The 12700-nt window shown below is 42.3% G+C and overlaps 1 protein-coding gene across 1 annotated transcript in view; it reads left to right on the plus strand.

Moving 5' to 3' along the window:
* The window catches only part of HEPHL1 (hephaestin-like 1), a 59478-nt gene that overhangs the window by 34835 nt on the left and 11943 nt on the right, over window positions 1-12700 (plus strand). The window contains exons 11-14 of the mRNA XM_012660059.1: window positions 1669-1881; window positions 4360-4573; window positions 8687-8826; window positions 11327-11467. Of these exons, the coding sequence (XP_012515513.1) occupies window positions 1669-1881; window positions 4360-4573; window positions 8687-8826; window positions 11327-11467 (708 nt within the window). The remainder of the gene's footprint in view (window positions 1-1668; window positions 1882-4359; window positions 4574-8686; window positions 8827-11326; window positions 11468-12700) is intronic.

Genomic DNA, 12700 nt, shown 5'->3' on the forward strand with positions numbered 1-12700 from the left:
ACTCATTTTCACATCTTAGAAAGGCAGGATGTGTTGTTTATAAAGCAAAGTTCAAGGAAAATAATGTATCTTAATTAAATTTCACGTTAATTATAAATTAAGTTCTGTCTTGCTTGCGTGGAATGGGAAGAAAAAAAGCAACAAAGCCAAAGAGAAAGGGCCTCATATGCTACAAAAATGCTTTGTGTTGTGTCTATTACATAGGCTGTGTGCCAAAGATGTTTGTTGAATGACTGAATGGATGAGGGAGTGAATGATCCACCAAGAGAGGCTTTAAACAAGAGTTCCAAGGCAAGAGAAGATTCTCTATCAGCCAGCCAAGGGCTAAATTTATTAGCATCCTGATTTACACTCATACCTTTTAAACATTCAATCAACAAGATTGAGACTATTTATGTGCCAAAGCATTATCAAAGATTTTTTTTCTAGAAAATGTGGTGTTCTCAGAAGTCCCAGGCCTTCTTGAAATTTCTAACACTAATCCCAGATTTGAGTACAATTACCAAGCAACACTGGTTCCGCAGACACTGATATAAAAAGTAATTTTGTTTGATAAGGGGATTATGACAGCAGGTCATTTATGTGTACAGCAGTTGTTCCTCCCTACTATGGGCACTAGCAGAGGAGTACCAGAGGGATAGAATGTTTATGTCTCTAAGGGACATCAAGCTGAGGCATAATTATGTGCACTCACCTGTCAGACATTGTTATGCAATCACCGCATTCCTCCCTACAGGGTGGGAATGTGGTTTCTAAACTCTTTTCAAGGCACTGCTTCAGATAGCCACTTATCAATGGATTCAGGTTGATGTAAAAGATGAAAACAATTTGCCACTCTGGAAGCACAGAAGGTCTTCATATCTAATTGATCATTATCAAAGTCCCTGCAGTTATTTTATTGGGGTAGGAAGTAGAAGTTATCATAAAGCAAATGTATTTACTCAAGGTCTAACCTCTTATAAACTTAGTGCTCCCGCCCTTCCCAAAAACCCCTCTCTACTGACCAGACATGCAAATACAGTGTCAATTGATTGAAAGTCTTTTGAATGATTCAGAATCCATGAAATCAGTAAAAGAATGTTTGCTAACTTCTAGAATCAAATGCAAAGGCACTGGCAAGAGGGTCTGACAGAATTAAATGAATTAAAAACTGAGGAAGAGACATTTAACACAGGAGATGATAGGATAAAAAGACAATGATTTTCATATCAAGAGTTTTAGAAAAGAATATAAGGAAATTGGTGAAGTCAATAAAATTTTTTACAAGAATGATACTCTTTATAATCTGCAAAAATAAAATGTAAAATGAAGGATATCATATCATGCCATGAAACAATTTTGTCAGAAAGTTATGGGAGAAAACAACCTGATTTATTTCTTATTGATTCTTAGAATTAGTGTCCTTGCATATGTGTTATTAAATATAACATTTGAATAATTTTGGTATATTTTCATTATTCATTGTTAACTTTGGTCTCCATTTTAAGTTCATTTACCATGTGGCTTTTCCCTAGTACTATTTATTCTCTGATAACAAGGATCTTCTATCAATAGTTTACATACTTGAACACCCCCCATCCCCCACTAATTTTTTTCACTAAGATGGTATGTTTTCAGTATATCTGCATAATTATAGTGGGCTCTGACTATCTTTTTCCTTCCATTTAGCTGTTAATGGCTACATGTATGGCAACCAGCCAGGTCTAAGCATGTGCAAAAAGGACAGAGTTTCCTGGCATATGATTGGATTGGGCACTGACACCGACATGCATGGAATTTCTTTTCAAGGGAACACCATCCACCTCCGAGGAACTCACCGAGACTCCCTGACCCTGTTTCCCCACATGGCCACAACAGCATTCATGCAGCCAGACCGTGCAGGTAAACTTGGTGGGTCCATCTGTATCTTGAGGTCCCATCCTCTTAGAGTCCTCCCCCAGAAGAAATCAGTAGACTTGGGTTACTTCAGGGGGTGTAATAACAGAGATAGTCTTGATTAGAATCAGAGATTCCTCAGTATATTAGTCCAAACACATAGTGTAAAGGACAGAGAAGTATCTAAAATAACATCCACAGAGCAAAAGTAGAAGCCCTCTAAATGACTTTGCTGCACAAACCCTAGGAGAATGCTTTTGATTCATAATCCATAAAAAATTCAGGCCTGACAAACAGGATATGTTTTGCACTCATTGAGCATGAACATCATTACAGTTGCTGCTCTGAAGCATCTACCAGGCATGGACAGCCCAGGGGATGCTGCCAGATTACAGATGCAGCCTACCATAACTGCAGCTGGGTCTCCCTTCTCTAGGGACTAATGGTGGTCTCTTGATGCGTTATTTGGGGACTTCTCCATTTTCATTCTGTTGGGCATTCTTGGTTTCCCCACAGGGCTAGCTGCAATGGGTTTGCAGTCCACGGAAATCCCCATAAAATGCCAGTACCTGGAACGTCTCTTAGAGATTCCAACCTAATTAGATAATTGGGGCATTTTTATAAAAGATATAGAGCAAGATATGGTAGCATGTGCTAACTGCTGCATGAAAAGTGCAGATAGCAAATGCTACGGGCATTGAACATGTTTTTCCATCCTAACTTTTTCATCAGTCTTAAGAAACCAATATGCTACCTAAGATGCGTACCTTCTGTTTATTAAGTGAATGCTCTACTTTGCTTCACACTGAAACTGCAGTTTCAATGCCTCTGTCATCAGTTAAGAACTTGAGGCTTGGGCTTCAAAACCTTTGCCCAAGCACTGCCTGAAAGTAGGAGCTCCATATCTTTGCCTTATAAAACTTGCAAACTTCTAGTGTTCTACCTCTCTACATTAATATAGTTGATCAATTATGAATCACCCAAACCAAAGGATGCCTTGGACAAAATAATTTAAAAAAAAAAAATACATTCTTCAAGGAAAAAGAGGACAGGGAATGGGGAAATAGCAAATCATTTTAATCCATAGAAACAAGCACTCAAAGCTAAAGTTGGCTGGAATAATTTTAGAGATTTGGCTACTCACTCCAGTGTCTTGATCGTTACTCATGTGCTCCAAAGAGCTTCAAAACATTGTTTTCTGATTTATGTTTGGTGATGAGCATAAATTTGTGACTGCTTAAAAGCTTGATCATTTCACTAATACCTGTCCCTTACCTATAAGCTAAGAAGGGTGCTCAAAAGTGGGTAGAATAGACCGTAGGCTGCAACTCAAACATTTCCTCTTTATTCTTAAAGAAGATAATTCCTAGACTATCGAAGGGCCATGATCAACACATAAATAATAGGCTGCCTGGAAAAAACCAAATGCAGAGGGTGGTCTTTCCAAGTCTGTCTTCAGAGGGTCTTCTCTGGGGTTTCACAAAGACCCTTCCTTACAGTAGTCCTCCTTCCTTAGTGCCTGGAGGTGCTTGGGGACCTATTAAATAAATGGTTTTTGCTCATCTAGAAGGAGTAATTTGCAATATTTAGACAACAGACTTACACGTATAGCAAGATAGAAGCTATCTCTGTGCATTGCAGGTGGTTAATGAGTGGCACGCTAATCACTCACCTCTAGAGGAAGGGAAGATTTATTGATTCAATACTTTCATTGACAGTTAACATCTTCAATAATTTTATTTGTTTTATATGATTTTATGGTGAGTTCAATTAGGAAATATCTACCTGATGCCAACTCATCTAGAAAATTTAGTTTAAAAAATTACATAATTTTCAGTTGACATGATTGCTGGTATTATATGGAAAAATCTAGTTGATTATTTTTCTTTTTTCATTTTCCTTTTCATCTGGCATAATATAGACCTACTGTTGGAAATGAGAAACTCCTTTACTCAGAGGCTTAATGAAATAATATCTTTGGCTTTACTAATAATACTACTTTACGTACTTATTACACTTTATAATTTATGAAATCCTTTAGGGCAAAATACATGACTTCAGAAATGTGGCCTAATTTGCATTTTGTTTAGGATAATCATCCTACAGGTAATTAGTTCTTTTTAAACTGGGCTGGGCTAAGACAGTCACACCTATTGGTGATTTTCCAGGAGACACTGTTTTCTAATAGATGTGTATTATGGGAAGACCCGGAGAAGTCATTTCTTGATAGCAGCATTTTAAGTTTTATTTTTCTATTACAAGTGAATTTTAAATGGTAACTTCCCCTCCGCCCCCGAAGTAAATATATTCAAACTAATTTATTCCCCTTGGGGTCTGATTTTAAATTACTATCAAATTGATATTTTAAAAATCCACCTTATTGGTTATTTATTTTGGAATAAAATATGTAGGTCTGCTAAAAACAGACCAATAACAACAAAAACATCGAGCACCGCACACAATGCCAAGCCATTTCTCTTTCAGGTATTTTCAGGGTGTTTTGTGCCACCTTGTACCACCTCTTGCGAGGCATGGGTCAGATATATGAGGTCAACGGCTGTGGCAACAAGGACCCTTCTGAGCAGCCGTACGGGATGATAAGAACGTTTTACATCGCCGCTGAAGAGGTAGAATGGGATTATGCCCCTAACAAAAACTGGGAGTTCGAAAAGCTGCCCTTGGACGCAAGAGGGGAAAGGTACCGCAGGCGCCGCCGCCAAGTCTCTTCGGTGGGATTGAGCACGATCCGTAGGCGTTTAGCCAATGCCCTGGTTTTGTCCGTACAGTCCCTGCAGACAGAGACTTTTATCCCGCGCACAGAAGGTTAGGGAAGCCGGCCAGCTCCAGCCCTGGAAGGCTCCGCGCACCTCCTGGCGGCGGCTGGTTCTGTGCGGCTGTGGGGCGGACGCATGCGCCCCTGCGTGAGCGCATTGCAAGGTTTAGGGAAAGGCAGATCCCACCGCGATAGTGGGACTGGGAAGACAACGGGGGCCCGAGGAGGCAGAGATGGAGTACAGTTACAGATCCGGGGTGAGAGGATGGGCTGCTGAGGGTTGAGGACCCGGGGAAGGGGAATTGAGGCTGAGCCATTGGCAGAGCGCTGATCTAGGTGGGGACAAGCGAGGAGGGGTCGGAGCCTGCGGAGAGATCCCGGATTGGGATAGGAAGAACAAGTCTCTCTACTAGACCCTGTACCCAGAACGTCCGCAAGATTGACCCTCCCTCGAAAGTGCTGTGGCCAGTGCTGCATGCCAAAGAATCCGCAATGCTCAAACCACCAGCAGGCTTGTGAGCGTTGGTCCTCTGCTGCCCTAAGCGGGCCAGTCCAGTGACCACGCTTCCCAGGGTGCCCTGGGATACAGTTAAACAAGGGAGGCGTCAGGTGCAGACTGCAGACCTCCGCCCCCAAGGTTAATACCCTGGGCTTGGCAACAACCCTCTGCCTGGGTCTTATCTTACTGTCCTGATAAGCAGGTGAGGAAACCTGGTTGCCAAGACTAGTCATTGGCAGAGTTGGAACTGAACATAGATCTTTTGAATGACAAATCCGTGTTCTCTCGCACACAAGGTTGCCCTTCATTGCCACCTACCCAAAACCCTTCCCACCGCACTCCCCTCCCCACACCTCATACGAATCCTCCAGGGCTGTGACATACACACACAACTCTGCATGCTACTGTTCCTAATCTTACCACATTTGTTTCTTACCTATTGTCCTTTTTTTTTTAATGGGGGTGGGGGTGCAATCCATACTCCTGGAACAGGGACTATAACAGTGCCACCTTCTGGATAAATGAAAACACAAACAAAAAACCCCAAATGACTCCTCACTTTTTTGCCTCAAGGACAGGAGGATTTAAAATCCATTCAATTATTCACTCACCTATTTGTTAAACCAGACATCTTTCTTCTGCAAAACTACTGCTGCCAGCTAAAGATTGATGCTGGTGCAGCAGAACATGAAATGAATTCTAATTTGGCCTTTTCTAAAATGATTATTTCATTAAAAGGCTGCCATAACCAAAGAAATAATTGTATAATAATTTTGTCATGCATACCATTTTGGCCCGTGGGTGTATGAAAAATATAGTCTTCATTATTTTTTTACGAATTTAACTCCTTTTAAGCCTCCATCCCTCTGGGCTAGCAGGGAGGTCTAGCCTCAGTCTTCTGGAACTCTCTCCCAAGTGACATAGAGAGATAGAAGGTGCTGGTGGGGAAGGGGGGTAGAATGCCATAATCACACTCTTCCTATGTCACTCTGGTTATTGCCCAAAAATAGATAAAAGCAAAGTGAGATAAGGACGTGCTCACAGTTCACCAGATGCTATGGATAAAAACTCAATACAGAATTGAAATGATAAGTCCCAGGGCACATTTGTGGCACCTCTGTAAATGGGAGCCCAGGGACAAATGCCTCTTCTGCACCCACTCCAATTTTTATGCTTCTGCCCTTTGCCCCAAGGCCATGGGGGGGCACATCTGGTTTTTGAACCACTTCTTGGTACAGGTTATCCGTGAGACATTTATTGTCCTGGTCAGCACAGACCCTCTGCCCCACCTTGGGACCTGGAAGTCTTTCTTTGGGACTTCCTAAGAACATGCTAGAAGGCCTCAGGATCCTAGAAAGGCAACAAAGAGGACTATCAGTGCAACGCCAGGGGCAGTTTGTGCAGTGAGTGGGAATTTGAAAACAGAAATTAAGTTGGGTTAGAAAAATAAGGTTGTATTCCTAGTGCTCCTGAGCTTGTGTACTGGTACATGTGTAATTTAACCATCCACAGTTACCATCATCTATTGAGCACCCACTATGCACCAGGCATTTTGCTAGGGTATCTGCAAACCTTATCTGACATAATCCTCACGACATACTTGACCCATTCGATCAGCTTTTGCTCAGCACCTCATACACCATCCTCACAAGATGATGATAAAGCAAGTGCTTACCTAGTGCTTAATATGTGCCCGACATAGGGCTTTACAGATATTAACTCATATACTACTCACACCAATCTCATGAGGCAGGTGCATTTTGCAGAGGAGGAAAGCTGGAACACAGCAGAGTGTGGCTCCGGGACTGTGCTGGTCACCACCACACGTGTTTCTAGGGATCCTGGAAACTGAAAATAGAAGAAAAGTTCTCTTCCCTTGGCTAGCATACAGTCTAGGGGGGATGTTATATGTGCATTTATTAAATACCTACTATGTGCTAGGCATTGTGCAAAGTGCTGGTGAAACAGTATGGAGAAGGGTAGATAAGATCCTTTCCCACACAGAATTCCTGGTCCACAGGAAAACTTTAGAATGAGCAAATGGAGTGAGGCAGTCACTATGAGAGGGGAAGGGCAGAGTGCGGCCACAGCTTATGGTGGAAGCACACAGCCACAAGCTTTCCGTGGGGAAAGGTGGGCAGTGGGTCGGTGGTCAGGGAAAGCTTCCGAGAGGAAACAGTCTTTGAGCTGAGACATGATGACTAGGCCAGTTGAAGAGGTAGGAAGCATGCTCTTGGCAGAGGAAACACCTGTATAAAGGCTTGGAGGTGAGGGAGAGCAGTGGCGGGAGATGGAAGGAGGTGATTCTCACTGTGTTTTGGAGATAAAATTGATAGATTGTTTTAATCTATTTTTTGTAATGATCCACCTTGGTGAAAGATTAAATGTGCTATACTTGTATAGTCCATCCTCCTTATTTGTGGATTCTGCTTTTGCAAGTTTGCCTACTTGCTAAAATTTATTTGTAACCCCAAAATCAATTCTTGTGACTCTTTTGTGGTCATTAACAGATACGCATAGGGTGGCAAAAAATGTAAGTTGCCTGATGTACATGTTTCCTGCTGAGGTCAAACCAGGAGTCTCTCTGCCTTCTCATTTTAGCTCTTATACTGTAAACAAGTGTCCTTTTTTGGGTCTATTTAGTGCCACGGTTTTTGCATTTGCGTGCTTCATGTTAGTGCTTACACTGTTTAAAATGACCCCCCAGGCGTAGTGCTGAAGCACTGGCCTAAGTGCAAGAAGGCTGTGACGCGCCTTACGGAGAAAACAGGTGTTAGGGAGGCTTTGTTCAGGCATGAGTTACAGTGCTGTTGGCCGCAGAGTTCAACGTTAATAACTCAGCAATATGTATTAAATAAAGTGTCTTTCAACAGGAACACACATAAAACAAGATTATATATTGATCTGTTGATGAAAATACTGTGGCCAGAGATTTGTGGGAAACTAACCCTGTATTTCCGCTAGGAACAATGGTTCAGTATTCCTTAACTCGGTATTCACGGTGACTTTCTAGAACATAACTACCATGAATAACAAGAATCAACCGATATGTGTATACGGGTATATGCACAATACACAACTGCAGGCCTTCTTGCGATCTTTCAAAGTGGAAAAGCTTAAGAGTGTACAGAATGATACATAGGAAATATGGAGGGACTCAGGGTGGTGGAGGGTGTGTGTGTGTGTGTGCTTGTGTGCAAGTGTACGTGTGTGAGGTTAGTTGGTCCTAAGAAGAGAACTGCAACCTCACAGGGTCCTTAGGAGTCTCTATGGTTGGTCCCACTCAGCAACCAGCAGGGGCTCCCAAGGGTGGGCTATGGACTGGTGCTGGGCAGCCAATAGCAGAACCCAAGGAGCTTTAAAGTGCAGATTCTTGGTCCTACTCTTGAAGTCTGGTGCAAAAGGCCAGCTCTCCAGGGAGCCCCTGATCACAGCCAGATGAGGGGGGCACTTTTCTGGAGTCCCCTTGCATCACTCAGGAGCACTCAAGGTTTTTCTGTCTTCTGACAACTTTAATTTCTGATGCTTCTGACTTGCAGACATGGAGATATATTTATGAACCACACTGAAAATTGGATTGGCTCTCAGTACAAGAAGGTGGTTTACAGGGAATACACCGATGGAGAATTTGTGGAGATCAAAGCCCGGCCACCGCGAGAGGAGCACTTAGAACTCCTGGGTATGGTTCAGCTATCAGCCGTGCGCTGTCAGGCCCTAGCTTGTGCATGTACACACACATACACAGACACATAGACACACATATGTCCTCTTAGATTTGTGCCTGAGAAGGGATGGAAGGAACACAGTAGGCTGACTGCATTTGTCCAAGTGCAGTATCGTCCTGCTCTGCCATTATCAGGGAGCATGCTGTGTGCTCAGTTCATACAAAGAATAGTCCTAATAAGGCTACCAGATAACACACAAAGAGGAGTCCATATCATCAGGGCAGCCTAACCGGTGTCCGATATTCTAAAGCTTCTTTCCAACCCCTCTGCTGAGCCAGGAAATTCTAATTTGAAACAATTTGATGTCTGAGAACCACAGGCAGAGTGCTTGCATAACTTCTTCAAGGTCCTGGATTATCCATGCACAATGCCATAAAAATAATTATGACAAAAGAGGAGGCTTTACGTGAGATGGGGCTGAGGGTGGAGGGTCTGGTTTAAGTTTGAGAGGCCCTGACTCATGGCCTTCTCAGAACCCAAGCTGCGGACCTGGTGATCAGATAAGTACTTCCTGCTTTCCTTCCCCACTTTTGTTCACCTGGGAGTCACTAGACATGACCCCATCTTGGAAGACCTTAAGGCAGAGTGCTAATCTAGAGGACTTTTTGAAATCCTGTTCTGCTTTTCAACATACAAGGTAACTTATATAAACAGTATGGCCATACACAGTGCTTTCCAATATTAGAATAAGACCCCACACCTCCTAGCTTCATAAATGATTGAATACTTCATCCACCCTTCCCACACCTCCATGGTCTATTAATATTCGCATGGGAGCTTGTTTGTCACGCCAAACGAGTAAGTCAGCCCTGATGGAAACATTCATTCACTTGAGCTGTGTATGTTGACAGAACTCATCCCCATTGGTACACGGCCTTGTTGCTGCCAACAAGGTGCTGGTCCTGCTGAGGGGGTTGGGTTGTGCCCCAAGAGCCCTGGTTTGGTTCTACTCAGTAAATGACACAAATGAGTGACTTCATCAGAGCCAAGCCCAGCAGCACTTCAGCCAGAGGGGTGCAGCCTAGAGGCCTGGACTCCTCAAATTACTCAAAGGGCACATGGCAGGCATACTTCCATTCATTACTTGTCCCCGATAGTGACCTATCGCATTGTAAATTGGTAGGCATTTGCTCTTACCTACCAACACAGTAGGGTGTGCGCAATTTAAGTGGTAGTGAGTATACAAATTGTAATATATGCGTATGCCTGCACCTACCTGTAACTATACCCAAATTTGCTGCTTAAGAACATGCATAGGATTTTTTTTCTGGCTTCGTCATAAAAAAAAAAAGAGTACTTTTCAGAACTTCCTAATTCATACTAAATATTTTCTTCTGAAGATATTAACAGTCCAATAAATTTTAGATTTATTTATGCCCTTAGTAGTCTTTCTCAGAAAAGCAAATTAAAACCAGGGCTTGAATCAGTGAAGAATGCATGGGTGTGGCCAGCCCACCACTGCCCGTGAGAGTATCTCCCTGTGAATGTAGAATGCACCAGATACCCAAGAAAGAAGCACAGGGATCAGGTCTGAGGTGCTTCTGAAATGGCAGTCTACTCACCGTGAAGTGATGCCCCATAGCCCACCATGAGTACGACACTCTGACAGTGTCGGGCGCACACGTTCTGAGCACGGCCAGGTGAGCAGCGCCTGGCATGAGGGGAGGCAGCTACAGTCGCGCCGCCACAGGCTCTCTCAAGCGGGGTGTGGGCTCATCTCCCTTGGTACACGGCCTGCTTGCTGCCAACAGAAATGTGCACCTGTGAGGAGCCGAAGACCACATCTCCTCAGGTATAGAAATACTGAGAAACAGCACTGGACATGTGTTAGAGAAATCACTGTATTGATTATAAGTCAATACATGTATGTTTTCATTGCACTCTAATCTTTCAAATCCCTTTTATACACATTATTTCACTGGATCCTCATTACTTTTGTTATATTCATTTATTAGATAATGAGCAATTTCAGACTTACCAAAGCTGACACATAGGGGGATTACAACTGAAAGTCACCATGGCATGTGGATATGGCTTCTCCTGGGGATTATGTCTCAGTAGCAGTAAAAAGTTAAGCGTTTGTTGAGTATTTACTGTGTTTCAGTGTACTGACATAAGCGTTTTACATGCATTATGGTATTTAATCCTTACTATAACCCTATGTGAAAGGTATTATTAAACCCTTATTACAGACAAGGAAATTGAGAGTGAGATAGATTACATGACTTACCCAAGGTTCCTCTAATAAGTTAAGAAGACAGAATTCAAGCTCAGATTCTTCCCATTGCCAAAGACTACATGATATTTAATACTGTACGATATTGCCCTCTAAAGAAAGTACACTAATGAAGAAGCTGACCTTTATTTTATTTTTCGAAATACTACCAACATGTAAATTACATCAATGTTGAAAAGAGCAATGATAATGCACACAGGCCTGTGTTTTGCCTTTAGGCCCAATGATTCATGCCGAGGTGGGTGACTCAGTCCTGATTATATTTAAGAACAAAGCCAGGCGGCCCTACTCCATCTCAGCCCAGGGTGTGGAGGAGATGGACACTGGAAAGCAATTCCAAGTGCCCGTGACGAAGCCAGGTAAGTTACTCCAGAGGTCTGCTCCATCCTTGTGACATCAGATTCAACTCGTTTCTGATCTCTGAGAGGTCTTGAAGAGCTCCTCTTAATGTCACTGTGTTTCAGCCGTATTGTCGTTAGGATGGAGTGACAATTTCTAAACTCTTTACAGACTGCACCAGAAAGTGGAAGTCTCTAGATTGGTTTAAAAAGATGTATTGAAGGAAGAAAGATCTCACAATTAGAAGGGCTTCCAAGAAGACAGTTGAATTGTGGCTATACTAAATGTCAAGATCTGCTGTGACCCACAGTTATGAACTTGATAGCAACCACAGATATAATTACAGGGCAGTTATATTCCATTTTACCTCTTATGTAAAATAACATTATAATATTTAATACTATAGTAATTACAATAAAGGTCATATAAATTTTAAAACATTTAAAGATGCATAAAAAGAAGAAAGAAAAACAATCTAATGCATTGCTAGAAAAAGTTAGCAAGGTACCTGTACAAAGATGAGGTCAGAGGAAAGAAAACCTTCCTTGGCCACTATTTCAACTCTCCCACTATCCCATGCCCAGTGTCAGAAGCCTGTGCTGCTTCAGGAAACCTCTCATGAATAGCCTACATATCCATCTATAGGAAAATATTTAAATAAGTTTTGGAACATCCTTGCAGAAGAATATTATGCAGTCATTAAATGATATTTTAAAAGATTTTAATGACATAGGAAAGACTTACGGTATCATGTTAAGCAAAATACAAGTATAGAAAAAAGGCCGGAAAGGAAATAATAATAATAATAATAATCAATAAATAATAATAGTAATAATCAAAAATATTAATACTAGTTATATCTTGGCAGTGGTATTTTAAATAGCAGTTAGGGTGATATTCTTTTCCATTTCACACTTTTTGTACTTTCTATATTTTCTACAATGGAGGTGTCTTGCATTTATGAAAAAAGGAAATGGTTTTCAATGGGTCAAAACGGCCATTAAATAAAGTGGTTCATTTTTGACAGCTGAAAACCATTTCAGAAGGAAGAAGGAGGGTGGCACTCAGGCACTGGGGGGCTCTGGCAGGGCTGTGGGCAGGCGGGGTGGGCCCCCACAGGCTGCTGTGCCCTGAAGGTGAGGCCTGGAAAGGCACACAGCCCCTCTGCACTGACTGGCCTCCCGAGAGGTCTTGAGGTGAGGGTCCTGGGAGTGGGGAGGAGAATGGACTCGATGTGGCAAAGAAGCATTTTT

The sequence above is a fragment of the Propithecus coquereli genome, unplaced genomic scaffold (assembly GCF_000956105.1).
Source record: "Propithecus coquereli isolate 6110/MARCELLA unplaced genomic scaffold, Pcoq_1.0 Scaffold65, whole genome shotgun sequence".
Classification (NCBI taxonomy): Eukaryota; Metazoa; Chordata; class Mammalia; order Primates; family Indriidae; genus Propithecus; species Propithecus coquereli.